Source organism: Manis pentadactyla, chromosome 8, assembly GCF_030020395.1.
Source record: "Manis pentadactyla isolate mManPen7 chromosome 8, mManPen7.hap1, whole genome shotgun sequence".
Taxonomy (NCBI): domain Eukaryota; kingdom Metazoa; phylum Chordata; class Mammalia; order Pholidota; family Manidae; genus Manis; species Manis pentadactyla.
In genome coordinates, this window is record NC_080026.1 from 93,780,380 (window position 1) to 93,795,894 (window position 15,515).

The 15,515-nt window shown below is 43.7% G+C and overlaps 1 protein-coding gene across 2 annotated transcripts in view; it reads left to right on the top strand.

Moving 5' to 3' along the window:
• The first annotated feature begins 13,706 nt into the window (after positions 1 to 13,706).
• The window catches only part of UNC5B (unc-5 netrin receptor B), an 81,847-nt gene continuing 80,038 nt past the window's right edge, over positions 13,707 to 15,515 (top strand). For both annotated transcript variants that reach the window (XM_036928711.2, XM_036928712.2), the window contains exon 1: positions 13,707 to 14,247. In XM_036928711.2, coding sequence (XP_036784606.2) covers positions 14,169 to 14,247 — 79 coding nt within the window. In that variant the 5' untranslated portion in view covers positions 13,707 to 14,168. The remainder of the gene's footprint in view (positions 14,248 to 15,515) is intronic.

Here is a 15,515-nt window from a genome sequence, read left to right on the forward strand (position 1 = left end):
CTAAATGAAATTGAAAACAAAACTCAAAATTTATGTGATGCAACTAAAGTGCTGCTAAACAGAAAGTATAGCTTTAAATACTTACAGATAGGAATAAAAACTTAATGTGAAGGATCCAAGCATCCACATTAAAGAGTAAGAAAAAGAAGGGCAAATTCCATAGTAAGTAGAAGGAAAGAATTAACAGAGTGGAAAACAATAATATAGAACATAGCAGAAAAATTCATCAATGACAAATTTGGTCATTTGAAAAGATTGATGAAACTGGTAACTCCTTAGCTTGTTTGAACCAGAGAAAAAGAGAGAGCAAGAGAAACTCAAATTACCTATGTATGTCAAAAACAAAAGAGGACATCCTAAAACCACACACAAATAAATATGACAACTTAGAGGAAATGGATAAATTCCAACAAAGCACAACTTACAAAAACTGGCCCAAGGAGAAACGGAAAGTATTAATAGGATTAATATTATTCTTCTGTTAAAGAACTGAATGAATAATTAAAAACTTTCAACAAAGAAAACACTAGTTCCAAGTGGCTTCCTGTCAAACATGTGAAGAGGAAATAATACCAGTGTTTCACAAACTCTTTTCAAAACTAGAAAAGGAGGAAATATGTCTCTATTCCTTTCACAATACCAGCATGAACCTACACCAAAACCTCACAAAAATATTACCAAAATGTAAAGAATCCACTCCAAAACTACTAGATCTAATATCTGAATTCAGCAAAGTTGTGGGATACAAAATTAATACACAGAAATCTTTTGCATTCCTATACACTAACGATGAAGCAGCAGAAAGAGAAATCAGGAAAACAATTCCATTCACAATTGCATCAAAAAGAATAAAATACTTAGGAATAAACCTAACCAAGGAAGTGAGAGACCTATACCCTGAAAACTATGGGACACTCTTAAGAGAAATTAAAGAGGACATTAATAAATGGAAATTCATCCCATGCTCTTGGCAAGGAAGAATTAATATTGTCAAAATGGCCATCCTGCTTAAAGCAATCTACAGATTCAAAGCAATCCCTATTAAAATACCTACAGCATTTTTCAATGAACTAGAGGAAATAGTTCTAAAATTCACATGGAAGGACAAAAGACCCCAAATAGCCAGAGCAATCCTAAGAAGGAAGAATAAAGCAGGGGGAATTATGCTCCCTGACTTCAAGCTCTACTACAAAGCCACAGTAATCAAGACAATTTGGTACTGGCACAAGAACAGACCCATAGACCAGTGGAACAGAATAAAGAGCCCAGATATAAACCCAACCATGTATGGTCAATTAATATATGATAAAGGAACCATGGATATACAATGGGGAAATGACAGCCTCTTCAACAGCTGGTGTTGGCAAAACTGGACAGGTACATGTAAGAGAACGAAACTGGATTATTGTCTAACCCCATACACAAAAGTAAACTCAAAATGGATCAAAGACCTGAATGCAAGTCATGAAACCATAAAACTCTTAGAAAAAAATATAGGCAGAAAATGAGCAACTTCTTCATGAACACATCTCCCTGGGCAAGAGAAACAAAAGCAAAAATGAACAAGTGGGTCTATATCAAATTAAAAAGCTTCTGTACAGCAAAGGATATCATCAGGAGAACAAAAAGACATCCTACAGTATGGGAGAATATATTCATACATGACATATCCGATAAGGGGTTGACATCCAAATTATATCAAGAGCTCACACACATCAACAAACAAAAAGCAAATAAGCCAATTAAAAAATGGACAGAGGAGCTGAAACAGACACTTCTCCAAAGAAGAAATTCAGATGGCCAACAGGCACACAAAAAGATGCTCCACATTGCTAATCATCAGAGAAATGCAAATCAAAACCACAAAGAGATATCACCTCACACCAGTTAGTATGGCCAACATCCAAAAGACAAACAACAACAAATGTTGGCGAGCTTGTGGAGAAAGGGGAACCCTCCTACACTGCTGGTGGGAATGTAAAGTAGTTCAACTATTATGGAAAGCAGTATGGAGGTTCCTCAAAAAACTAAAAATAGAAATACCATTTGACCCAGGAATTCCACTCCTAGGAATTTATCCTAAGAATGCAGGAACCCAGTTTCAAAAAGACTTATGCACCCCTATATTTATCACAGCACTATTTACAATAGCCAAGAAATGGAAGCAACCTAAGTGTCCATCAGTAGATGAATGGATAAAGAAGATGTGGTACATATACACAATGGAATATTATTCAGCCATAAGAAGAAAACAAATCCTACCATTTGCAACAACATGGATGGAGCTAGAGAGTATTAAGCTCAGTGAAATAGGCTAGGAAGAGAAAGACAAGTATCAAATGATTTCACTCATCTGTGGAGTATAAGAACAAATAAAAAACTGAAGGAACAAAACAGCAGACTCACAGAACCCAAGAATGGACTAACAGTTACCAAAGGGAAAGGGACTGGGGAGGATGGGTGGGAAGGGAGGGATAAGGGGAAAAAAGGGCATTATGATTAGCACACATAATGTAGTGGGGGGTGGTACATGGGAAACGCAGTATATACAGAGAAGACAAGTAATGATTCTATAGCATCTTACTACACTGATGGACAGTGACTGTAATGGGGTATGTGGGGGGGGGACTTGATAATAGGGGGAGTCTAGTAACCATAATGTTGTTCAAGTAATTGTACATTAATGATACCAAAAAAAAAATTGCCGAAATGAAACCATAGACCAACATCCCTCTGAACATTGGTGTAAACATCCTTAATGAAAGATTAACAAATTGTATTCACAAGTATATTGAAAGGATAATACATCATGACTAAGTGTGGTTTATCCCAGGAATGAAAGGCTGGGTTCACACTTGAAAATGAATCAATGTCATGCATCACATTAACAGAAGAAAGAAGAAAATATTATGATCGTCTCCATAGGTGCAGAAAAGCATTTGACAAAATCCAATGTACATTCATGATACTTAAAAAAAAACACTCAGCAAAGTAGGAATAGAATAGAAAGGGATTCGCTCAATACAGTAACAGTTACAGTTAACATCAGATTAATGGTGAAATATGAATGCTTTGTACCTAAGATCCACAACATGTGGAGGATGTCCTTTCTCACCACTTCTATTCAACACTGTACTGGAGATTTTAGCCATTACAATAGGGCAAGAGAAATAAATACAATTCATAACAGTTGGAATGGAATGAGTAAAATGCTTTCATTCACAGATGATATGTTTGTGTATGTCCAGCGTCCAAAGGAATTGGGAATAAAACAACTAGAACTAATTAGTGAATTTAGTAAGTCACAGAATACAAGGTTGTTATACAAAATGAATTGTATTTTTATACAATTAGGAAATGAGATAAAAACATTTTAGTAGCATAAAAACCTAAAAGATATATCGGAATAAATTTAATAAAAATGTACAAAGCCTCTACATCAAAATTTATGAAATTATGCTAAAAGAAATTAAGAAAATGGAGACATCTGCGTATTTGTGGATTGGATAATTCACTATTAAGATTAATTCTCCTCAAATTGGTCTATACATTCAGTGCCATCTTATCAAAATCCCAACGGATTTTTTTTTTTATGGAAACTAACAAGCTGATTTGAAAGGTAATGGAAATGCTAATGATCTAGAAGAGCCAAAATAATGTTGAAGAAAATGAACAAGGTTGGAAGATTTACAGATTAACTATAAACCTATAGTAATAAAGATGGTATGGTATTGGGCAAGGATAGATAAATAGATCAATGAAACAGAACAGAGGATCCAGAGATAGATCCACACTGACACAGTCCATTGATTTTAATAATGGGGCCAAAGCAATTCAGTGGGGGAAAGGAAAATCATTCCAAAAAAATAGTGATGGAACAACTGAATAGCGATATGGGAGAAAAAAAATAAGCCTTGACCTCTACCTCACACTATGCATTAAAAGTAATTAGAAACGGATAATGGACTCAAACATAAAGATTAATCACAAAAAAACTTCTGGAAAGAAACAAGAGAATATCTTTATGACACAAAATGCAATAATCATAAAAACATTTAAAGAATTGAGCTTCTATCCAAATTTAAACTGTTGGCTCTTTGAAATACACTGTTAATAAAATGTAAATGCAAACTGCAGAGTGGGAGAAAATACAACACATATATCTGACAAAGGATGTGTATTCAGAATGTTTAACAAACTCCTACAAATCAATAATAAAAAGGCAAACATCCCAATCAAAATTGGGCAATAGGCTTGAACAAAACCTTCCCAAAAGAAGACAGACAAATGGCTAAAACACACATGAAAAGACAAACAGCTCACTAGTCATCAAGGAAGTGCCAGTCACAACTAAACTGAGATACTGCTTTACACCCCAGCTGACATGAAGAAGAATGACAATATCAAATGTTGGCAAGGATATGAAACAACTAGAACCCTCATACATTGAAAGTGGGAGTATAAAATGTTCAACAACTTGGGAAAGCAGTTCTCTATAAAATTAAACATATACTTACCTCATCACCCAGCAATTTCACTTCTATTTACTGCAGAGAAATGAAAACATATATCTACACACACACACAATTTTGTTCAAAAATATTTATATTGGAGTAAAATAGGGAAATAATCCACATGTCCATTGTAAAAGAATGGATAAACAAAGTACAGTGTGTTCAAATAATTTATACTATTCACTAATAACAAGAAAGGGACTTACATGCCCACAACAACCTGGAATGAGTCTCAGTCATTATGGAACTAAAGCAGCCAGCCACAGAAGACTATGTATTATTTGATTCCAAGTATGTGATATTCAGGAATTAACAAAACTAAATCTGTAGAGTGAGGACTGAAGGGAAGAAGCACAAGAGAATTTTCTGAGATGATGGAAATGTTCATATCTTGATTAGGATCCTGGTTACTAGATGTTTTCATTTGTCAAATGTCACGGAATTTACACTTAAGATCTCTGCATTTTGCTGTATGTAAATTTCACTTTAATCAGTTTTTTAAAAGAGAGAGAGAAGAGGAAGCACTGGGCAGGAATATGCATGTACTAGCTCTTGAACCTTCCTTTCCTCGACTTTGACATTGTCCACCCCTGGGCTCTCCTGGTTCTAGCAGGCAACACTAAATAGGTGACATCAGTCTAAATCCTAATTTCTGCATAGGTCCTTGGGTAACAATTTTCAGCACAGCAATCACTGGAATTTTTTATACTTGTCTTAGTTTGGAGCAGAAGTTTTCACGTGTTTGAAAATCTCTCACCATACAGTTTACCAAACTACTTGGAAGAAAAGGTATAATTCTTGAAAAATTTAGCCATGTTAACAGAGAACATGCAAACATATTCACACTGACAGCCTTGAGTCCTGTTTAAAAGCAATTATAGAGTCACCAGGCACAGCAGATCTAGACTCTCCCAGTGAAAGCTAAACAGGTCCAAATTCATAATTCAGGGTGGAAACAATTTTATAGCAAAAGAGTGGAACGAAGAGAAATCTAAATATTCAGAAGCAAATGAGTTGACTGCTGATTTACAAGAAAGAGCAGATTGCCCATAGGGCCCTTCATCACCCCCCCCCCCACACACACACACACTCTGCTTTGCTATTAGGTTTCCTTCCTCCTTTGCCTCTTCCTCCAATTAGGATCCTTGATGCTGATGCATTCAGTTCACAACCAGAGGACCTCCTTTTCTTCCTGCTCTTGTGGAAAGCATGTATGAACTGCCTCAAGAATACTGTCCACTGAAGGATTTCATTGGTGTTTATCCTGAAAATACTAGTGAGTTATCTTTAGTGTTGACTCAGTCTTCAAAAAACCCTGCTCCTGAAAATCCAGAACCACAACAAGAAACATGGTCATTGTTGTCTCTCTTCCAAATTAATTTTGAATCATCTCTCATTTCTAGTTTAAGGAATTGCTATAACATAAGTGATTATATGTTTGCCCAAATGAAAATTTTACGGAGTTTAATGATCAAGATAGCATTTTGTAAATAAGTTGATTTAAATATTAATATCAGTGAGTGAATTATTTACATTATCTTGTACTCTCTAGAGAGTATAAATATTGTGTTTAATCTGATTAACAGTTCATTATTACATGAGCAATGCTAGAAGCATCACATGAACAATTCTGAAATTGGACCTATTTGAAACAACAAAAGGCATTTTTATATGCCAAGTGCTGTATTATTATATTTTTAATAAAAATGTGAAGAGCCTTGATGTTTTTATCAGAAAAATAACTTGAAATATGGACCCTGACTATGTGTTTACTAACAGATAAAGCCAGATAGAATTCTGATGTTGCTTTAAGGCCATAAAATAGGGCCTTTGTTAAAGAACACTAAAGCTAGAGATCTAAAGTCAGAACAACTTCTTAAATGATATTTCCTATTATTTTAAGTATTAAAAAAAAAAACCCCTATGGAATTCATGATGAGGTGCTATTTATACTATATTTCTTATTAAACAATAACTGCCAGGATATCTAGTCTTTTTAGTCCTAAATCAATCAGTAAATCTCAACATTTCATCCAATAATTTTGCCATAGAAAAGTCATATTAAAAATTGAAATTCACAAGTAATTTCACAGATCTTCCAAGGCTTTTTTCCCTGATAAACCATATTTTCTTAAAGTAAAACCTATTTGCAATTCTGTTAAATCTAGTAATTATTTGTGTTTCACTATAGTATTTAGGATGTGAAATGCCATTTCTTCCACTGATTGTACTATATACCAGAGGCACATAAAACAGAGTAAGAAATTCTGTGTGCTGGGGGTGCTGCTGAGCCCAGTGGGGTAGAGCAGCTCTCCGTAGGAAGGTGGGTGATCTGGAGAGAGGGAGGTGTTGGCTAAATACAAGTTGTGTTCTCATGACATAATTGGAAAGTAACTTCTGAAAGTACAACTTTTGTGACAAAAAAAAATGAGCTGTTAAAAAAAGGAAATTGTAGATAATTTAATTGGGAAAATGGGTGATTGACGGAGACCATTTCCCTAACACACTACATCGTTTATGTGCTAGTACTTTGACTTTTTTAAAACTTTACTTCCACATTTTTTAATATGACGCGTGTTTATTTTTAATTTAGAATGCTATGTGTACAGAAAGTATGTAGCCAAATCAATCAGATCAAACCATTTTACCTGGAGTTTGGTACTGGTTTTTACTTCTCTGATTCTGTATAAGAAAAATAAATACAGTTGAATTTCCAAAAAAAAAAGAAGAAAAATAACTTGATGTTTTACCCGAATACATTTAAATTGGTATGTTTGAAACAATAGAGTACAAGGAAGTTTTAAAAGTCTATCTTGCTATTTTAATAGAGTCCCTGTTAAACTGTACTCTCTCCTCTTCCTCTTACCCCTACCTAGATAATTCCCCACTCACAATGCCCGACAGGATCTGGAAGAGGCTGGTAGTGTGGACTGGTCACAAGAGTGCAGGTATAAAGTTCAGAGTCAATACTTACTAGCTGTCTCTTCTCTCTGGGACCCTAAGTTTCCATGTCAATGGGTCCATGATTAACACTTACCTCCAAAAACAATAGGAATGAACAATGGGAAACTGAATTCAGAGAGGCAGTCCCTTGCATGTGGTAGATGTGCAGGCTCTGAAACCAGTGCCTGGGTTTGAATCTGGCCTCTGCCTCTAGCTAAGTGGGGAAACCTGAGTCACAGTTTTCCCATTTTTAAATAGGGGATAATCGCAGCATCCACTTCAGAGGTTATCATGGAGACTGAAGGAGCTAATCCACGCGGCACTCTTGGCACAGTGTTATTTTTTAAGTTGATGACCACGCCTATAAGCACTGGTCAATCTTGAATTCACAGCTGAGGGCTGGGAGGTCTACAGGCACGTCTAAGCCACCACATCCAAACCCAAACCTCCGCCTTCTCTCCACCTTCTCCTTCTTATTTTACTATTTCTCATGTTGCGATCCCACCTTCCCCTGCATGGCTCCCAGCCCCTCTTCTGTCCCCAGTCCCCAAGTACCCACTCTCAGTGAGGCACGAAGTCCTGAGATTCCTTTTCCCTCCCATAGTCCCCAGGCACGCACCTGCAGCCCTGGGCCAGAGTCTCCTTGCCTCCCTGGCTTCCTCCCCCTGGGCTGTCCTCCTCTGTCTGGCCGGACACCCCAGCCTGAAACACGCTCCCACGGCTCAGCTCCCATGAGGCTTTTCTCCAGTTCGGTCACCCGTGACTCCCCATTTCCTACAGTATCAGTCTCTCGCACAGCAGCCTGTGCCCTCACTGGGATATTGTGCCTCCTGCCTTCTTTGCCATTTTGTCTCCTGGTGGAAGAAGGAAAAGTTCTGCATACCCCCTGACCACACCATCCGTATTCCTGACCCTGTGCTCTTCTCACACTGTTCCCTCTGTCGGGTATGCGACCCTCTTCCTTGGTTATGGTTTCCTTCTCACCTGTGGGACTGGCCCCCAGCATCCCTCTTCAGAGCCCATAGGCCCCCTCAGGCAGGACCAAGGCGTGGCAGCCACAGTCAGGGCATGTCCCAGCCAGACAGCCCACCTGCCTGTTCTCTGTCCTGTAAGCAGGACAGCTACCTAATATGTGCAACCCAGTACATTATTTTGAATAGAACCCTTGTTAAAAAAAAAAATTAAGAATTTCAAGATGGACAAATCTCAGTTGAGGGATATTCTACAAAACACCTGACCAAGAATCCTTAAAAATGTCAGGATCATCAAATACAAAGAAAGTCTGAGAAACTGTCACAGCCAAGAGAAGCCTTTGGAGCATGATAGCTGTGTATAATGTGGTGTCCTGGGTGGGATCCTGAAACAGAGAAAGAATGTTAGGTAAAACTGAAGAATTCTGAGTGAACTCAAGTTCATACCAATATATCAATATTGGTTCATTAGTTGTAGCAAATATACCATGCTAATGTAAGATATTAATACTAGGGAAAACTGGGTAAGGGGTACATGGGAATTTTCTGTATATATTTACAATTTTTCTGGAAATCTAAAAAGCTGCTCTAAAGCAAAAGTTTATTTTTTAAAAAGTGAAAACAACAATAACAAAAGGATTTTGAGAAGGCAACAGCAGAGAAAATGAGCAAATTGTCCAAGACAGAGCCAGGATTTGAATCCCAATCTGCCTGACCTTGCGGATTTTGTGAGTAACTGTTTAGACTGTTTGAACACCAGAGAGAAGGTCCACTTCTGGGGGCAAGAAAAAGACGTGTGTGGGGTGGGGGGTGGGAGGACGAAGGTTGTCAACAAAGCTAGTAGAGCTTACGAGCCCAAGCTTGATGACCCAGGCCATACAATGCATGATTCTGTTTACAGGAAATGCCCAGGATAGAAAAATCCACAGAGACAAGAAAGTAGATTGGTGATTGCCGGGGACTGTGTGAGGGGAGAACTGGGAGTGACTGCTTAATGGTATGGGATTTCTTTTTGGGGTGATGAAAATGTTATTGAATTAAATAACGGTGATGGCTGCACAACATCATGAATGTACTGAAAAACAGTGAATTGTACACCTTAAATGGGTAATTTTATATTATATAAATTTTATTTCAATTGAAAAGAAAAGAGTACAAGCTTGAGATCCATTTTGTCTGTATTTAAATCTCCACTGCAGGGTTCACTAGCTGCTATGTGACCTTGGGCAAGTTACCTCTCTGTGCCTCAGTCCCCTCGTTTGATAAAATAGGGGGGTAATAGCACCTATCTCATATTGTCGGCATATGAAGTACTCAGGACAGTACCTGGCACAAAGAAAGCACCCAACATTAGCTGTAATAATATTACTACAAAGAGATGATAAACTATCAAGGACTTCAACCTTAGGTGCCTTCCTCCCCAGGGTCCAGGTATTTGGGGACCCATCCAGTCCAGGATTATAAAGACTTATGAATTTATCACCAAATCTCCCCACCCAAGATGCTGCAAGTTGAGTCATGGAGAGCCCCCCTCCACCTGACATTCCGGGGCTGAGACCCACTCCTGGTGGGGGCCGCCAAAACCCCGGGACGCTGCTCTCGCCCAGACACATCGCCTTAGGATGGAGACTGGAGCAGCCGCCTGGGTGGTGTGAGCTGCAGCGCGCCGCCTAGTGGCCCCTGAGAGCACATCGGTACTGCTTGCAATGGGAGGTGCCCACCCAACGCCACCAGCCACGCCTGCAGGGAACTCTTACTGCTGCTTTAAAATCATCATCATTGTAAAATTGGTAGCTTGTATTCAGCCAGGTTAGGGGCTTTCTATATTCTTTCTAGTCCTACCAGGTAGTTCCTGTTCCTATTTTACAATTGAGGAAACCAATGCTTGATTAAGTCTCAGCAGCCAGACTAAAGTTTCCCTGCAGGAAAGAGCAGTTCAAGCCTAGTCATCTATCAGCTCAATCCAGATTCCAGAATTCTGTCTCCAACACACTGTTCAGGTTTGGGAGAAATGCGGATAGCCTGTGAAAGCGATTGCAGCCCCTACTAAGGGTCAGAACTGGCTCTGGGAATGATTTCAAAGCAGCTCTGTCTCGCAAAGGCTGCCCCTCCTCCAGCCTCAGCACCCCCAGGCTCCCAGGAAATGGAGGGGAGGTAGAAACCTCCTTCAAGGGCTCCTTTGCAAGCCTGTAGGCCCTCTGCCCAGTAACTGCTCTTTCTGCAGCCTCATTGATATATCCACTCAGCCAATATTGATTGTAGGACTACTACATCCCGGACTCTGTGTTAGGTGGGAGATACATATAATGGTTAACAAGGAAGAGGGGTCCTGCCTCCAAGCAGCTCACAACCTCATCCTGTTTCTTTCTCAAAGGACCCCTTTGCTGTGAGTCCATTGGCACTGGGTTTGGGAACACCCTGGTAAATCTTAATCCAACTACTCTAGTAAGTCATCCCAGGGCCTGGGCCTTGCCCATTCTTCACCAACTGAGGGAAAGGTGTGGGCTCAGGGCAAAAGGACTTCCTTCGAAGCCCTATCACTATCCCTGCCAAGGGCCGGCCCTGGGAGATGTGCCCACCTCAGCAGTGGGTGGCTTAGCTGCAGGAGGCTGAGGCAGGGACACTGGACCAGCATGGGAGGGGATGCAGGGGAGTTCTGGAGGGATCCCCACTGCGGTTAGTCCTCCATCTTGATGCTGAAGTCCTGGAGGGAAGTCAGGGCCCAGGACCTTCCATGGGCACATTTCAAGAGTTGTAAGAGTTTTAGGCTGGAGTGGGAAGTGGGGCAGGGACCTGCAGGAGAGGGGAAAATAACCACTCTCCTTTCAATTGCCCCTGCCAATCCTCCTTTCCCTCCAGCCAGGGATTTAAAAAATCATGAAACCTGACACTTGGACTAGAAGTATCTGTCTAGTGTAACTAACTACTGCCTGAATAGCAAAGTCCTGAGGACTGGGAGTTTTGTTAAAAATCTCCATGATCCCACTGCCTTCTGACTGAGAGAGAGAGAGATGCATGTGGTCCCTGCATGCCATGTTTCTGCTGAGATCTCCGCTGTGATAAACAGCATAGTGTCCTTGATTATGTGCCCACAACCAGGGAATGACAGTCAGATGTGGGTCTTGGTACCTGTGTCCTATATATTTCTTGATGGTAGTTAAGAATCTAAATATCTATTTATCTTTAGTGTCACCTGCCTAAAAGTGTATCTGTGCGTTTAAATGTATGTGCCTGGGTATGTGTTTGTGTCTGTGCAAGGTAGATGTGTATGCTTCTTTCAGTCCTGTCTTAAGCATGCAGTTTTCCTTGCAGTTGGGTACCTATTTGTATGTGTTCCTAGGAGGGTCATTTTGCACCTGTTTGTCTTTGCTGTCTGTATACTTGTGTGTACCTTTGTAGGTGTGTATCAGTGAGGTGTGCCTGCAACTGTGTCTAGGTTGTGTGTATGTATGTGTGCCTGTAGCTATGTGGATGGGTGGAGCTGGCTGGGTGTGATCAACTACTGACTTTTTCACCCACTGACATTGCCTGAGCTGTCCTGAGCCAAGCTAAAAATAACTCACCTACCTTTGCTCGCAGAGACCTTGCCCATTTAGCCAAAGTTCTTCCTAGGGAGTCTCACTCAACCCATATCCTCCCACCTGATCCTCAGGGCAGAGCTAGAGAGTGTTGGGGAGGTGGACTACCTGCATGTTTCCCCAGGTGCTCCAGATGCCTACCTGTGGGGGGAGTATGTGTGGAGGAGGGAATTGGGCAGTCCTTGTTGCTTCTCTGCCCCTGCCAGGACCCCTTCCAGTCTACAAGTCTGGCCCCCAAGTCCTCTCTCCTCCAGTCAAGAAAGCATCCTTGGGGATACTTGGCCCTATACAAGACCAAACCCAGCTGGCTCCTGGGCCTGGCTGGACCAATGTCTGACTTCCTTCACCCCTTCCTGAAGTAGCCCACTGCATCTGTATTTAAGGAGTGATTCTAGAGACCAGCTCTGGAAAAATCCCAAGTAGTGAACCAACCAGGCCTAGGAAGAAGAGGCATTCCTGCTGACTGCCAACCCTTTCTCACCTGCCAGCCCACCCCAGAGTGGGTGTGGTGGATGCAGACTCTCAAGCTCAGAGGGTTTCTTTCCAATCCCATCTTCCCTGCCCCTTTCACTCATTCACTCAAAGCTATGTGATCTTAGGCAAATGACTGTACATCTCTGTGCTCCATTCCTTCGTCTATTAATGGGGATACAAATGGTACTTACCTTAGAACATTGTTGTAAGGATTAACTGAGGTGATGCCTATAAAGTGCTTAACCCTATTCCTGACACACAGGAGGTCTTTCCCAGTGTTAGCTGATCTACCCCTTCTGACATCTCTGGGTTCAATCTCAAGACACAGTCCATTCCCCAAACTTCACCCAGCCCCATATGCCCCTTGGCCCACCTTTTGGTAGCCAGGACTTTCCCCCAGGAATAAGACTGGCTGGGAGGGGAAATCTTGGGAAAATAAATTACTGACTTTGTGCTGTAGTGTCCATACATATTTTTTTATTTCAGTTCTACATTCCCTTATGAAATGGTTATTATCTTCTCCATTTTACAGATGATGATGAAGGGAGCATCAGAATGGTTAAGTAACTCAACCAAGGTCACAGAGCAGGTAAAAGGAAGAGCCTAAATTTACACTGAGCCAAAATGGCTGCTTTCTCCCCTCTACCTCATTGTGGCTGGGGTGGAGGCGCGGGGGCAGGACGGGCAGGGTTTTACATCCTAGGACTTGAATGCTGGAGGAGGTCAGAGGGTCTTGTAACAGACAAGTAGGGCCAACCAGGATGCTCCAAATCTATACCCAAGTTCACGTAGCTGTAAACCCCAGCTTAACCAGGACTTCAGCATTTAAGATTTGCTCATTAGGGAGCCTTTTTGGGAAAGACCCCCACATGCAGAAGACATAGAACAGTAATAAAGACCAGGGAGCCAAAAGTGAGAGTCCTGAGTTTCATCAGAGGAGAAAACTGACACAGCTAAGTCAAAGGAGAGAACAAAAATACGTTTCCTTAGTTTTTGGAACCGAATATTGGTTAGACTCCTCTTCCAGTTACGATCCAGCCGCCGGGTTTTCCAAAGCTCAGTGCCCGGCGTCTCTCGAGGTCTCCCCTGAAGGGCCCCTAGCTCGGTGAGGCCGCGCGGAGGTGGCTGTCGGTTCCCCCCCTCTGGGCCCCCCGTCGGCTCCGCCCTCGCCTGCGCAGGCCCCGCCTAGGCCGCGCGCTCCCCTTTACTCGTAGACTCACTAAGGCTAGAGAGCGGCGGCGCTCGGCAGTGTGCCTGGCGGCTGAGGCCGGCGAGGGTGCCGGACCCGCAGACAGCTGCGGGGCACAGAGAGGCGCACTCCTGGGTTGGGACTGAGCGGTGCAAGCCTCTGAGAGAGCCGCTGAGCGCACTCGCTTTCGGTCGCTCAACTTCGGAACCAGGGCGCGGGAGCCCGGGGAGCGCTCGGAACCGCGGAGCCGAAGTAGCGCGGAGAGGGGCGCGCCGGAGCCTGTCTCGAGAGCAGGCGCCGGACGCCCATCACGCTCCGAGTTCCGGGCAGCCCTCTGCGCAGCGTGGCTGCCGCTGCCCCCACGGAGGGCACGGGCTGGCGCGGTCGGGCACCAGTGAAGACGAAGAGGAGGCGGCGGCGGCGGCGTCGACGGCGGCGGCGAGGCTGGGGCCAGGGAGAGAGCCCCGGGGGAGAGGCGCCCGAGCCCGGCCGCGGGAGCATGTGGGCCAGGAGCGGAGCGCGGGGCGCGTTGCTGCTGGCACTGCTGCTCTGCTGGGACCCAATGCTGAGCCAAGCAGGTAGGGAGCTTTCGTGCTTGGGGGTGAGGGGAGGGGGTGCTGGCGAGGGGACTCCTGCGCCTCACTCTGATCTAAAGTTGAGGTGATCTGTCGCCGCGTCGGTGCGCGCAGTTAAAGCAGCAGGAGCGCCCAAGTTAGAAGGTAGATTTCCCTGCTCCACGAAGGTGGGCGATGGTGAAGCCACCTCGCTGTGGACCCAGGCCAGGAGGTTCTGAGTAAGCCGGAAGTCTCCTGCTCCCGCCTGGAAGAGTAGCTAATTTTTCTTGGAATGAGTGTCCAAGTCGGGATCTGCGCCTCTCGGAGGACCCGCCTCCAGGGTAACCCTGGCTCCCCGCGCGCCCGACGCGGGCGCCGAAAAACAAACCCTCGCTGCTCTTGCCAGGTATACCCTCGCTCTCTTGCAACTTCCCAGTCCGGTTCCGGCTCGCCCAGGCTCTTATGCGCTACACAGACCCGAATCCACAGACTATATTAGAAAGCGAGAGAGCCGCGGGGCTAGGGGAAGCGCGGATCTGCTCCACCAGCCGGAGGAAGCCGGCTTGAAGGGCTTTGGCTGTTGAAGGGGGAAGGGCTGAATCATGCACGTACTGCTTTCCCCGAGATCTTGAGATCCGCAGGTCTGGAACGATTTTCTTCCCCTGGGTGTTGGTGTGTGTGTTGGAGGAGAGTGGGAGAGTACGTACTGATTCTGCCGAGTTTCCTTTTAAATGGGTCACTGACATTCTCCATCGTCCGGGGAGCAGACAAGGTGCGCTCGCTTGGGTACAGCTCCTACTCTGGACCCAGAAAGATGTCTTAGAGGGGTTGGTGGGCTCCTAAAACAAAGTCCCTACACCCCCTCCTTGGCCGTGGATGTGTACACGTCTTTTTCGTATGTAGCTGGGCCCGGCGTCGCTGACCGGGCCGCATCTTCTCGGGAAGCCGGTGAACGCATGGGAGCCAACCTCTCTTTGGTGCCCAAGCAGGTGGGCTGGCCGCGGCCGCCGAGCGAATCCGCTCTTGAAGCTGGGAGAGGGTGGAGGGGGCTGGGTGGGGAACTTCCTGTACCGAATCCTCTGAGCTGAGGCTGAGTGGAGCAGGTAAACTGGTGCAGAAAGTGGACCAGATGACGTAGCCCTACCCCCTCCACCTTCCGCTGGGATGTTGGCATCCACCCCCCTCTAGGCCCCCACCCGCCTTGGCCAAAAATTTCTAACTCTGGAATTAATGGTTCCCACGGACCAGGAGTGAGGGCTTGGTTTTAGCACATCCTCCCCTTTTTTTTCCAG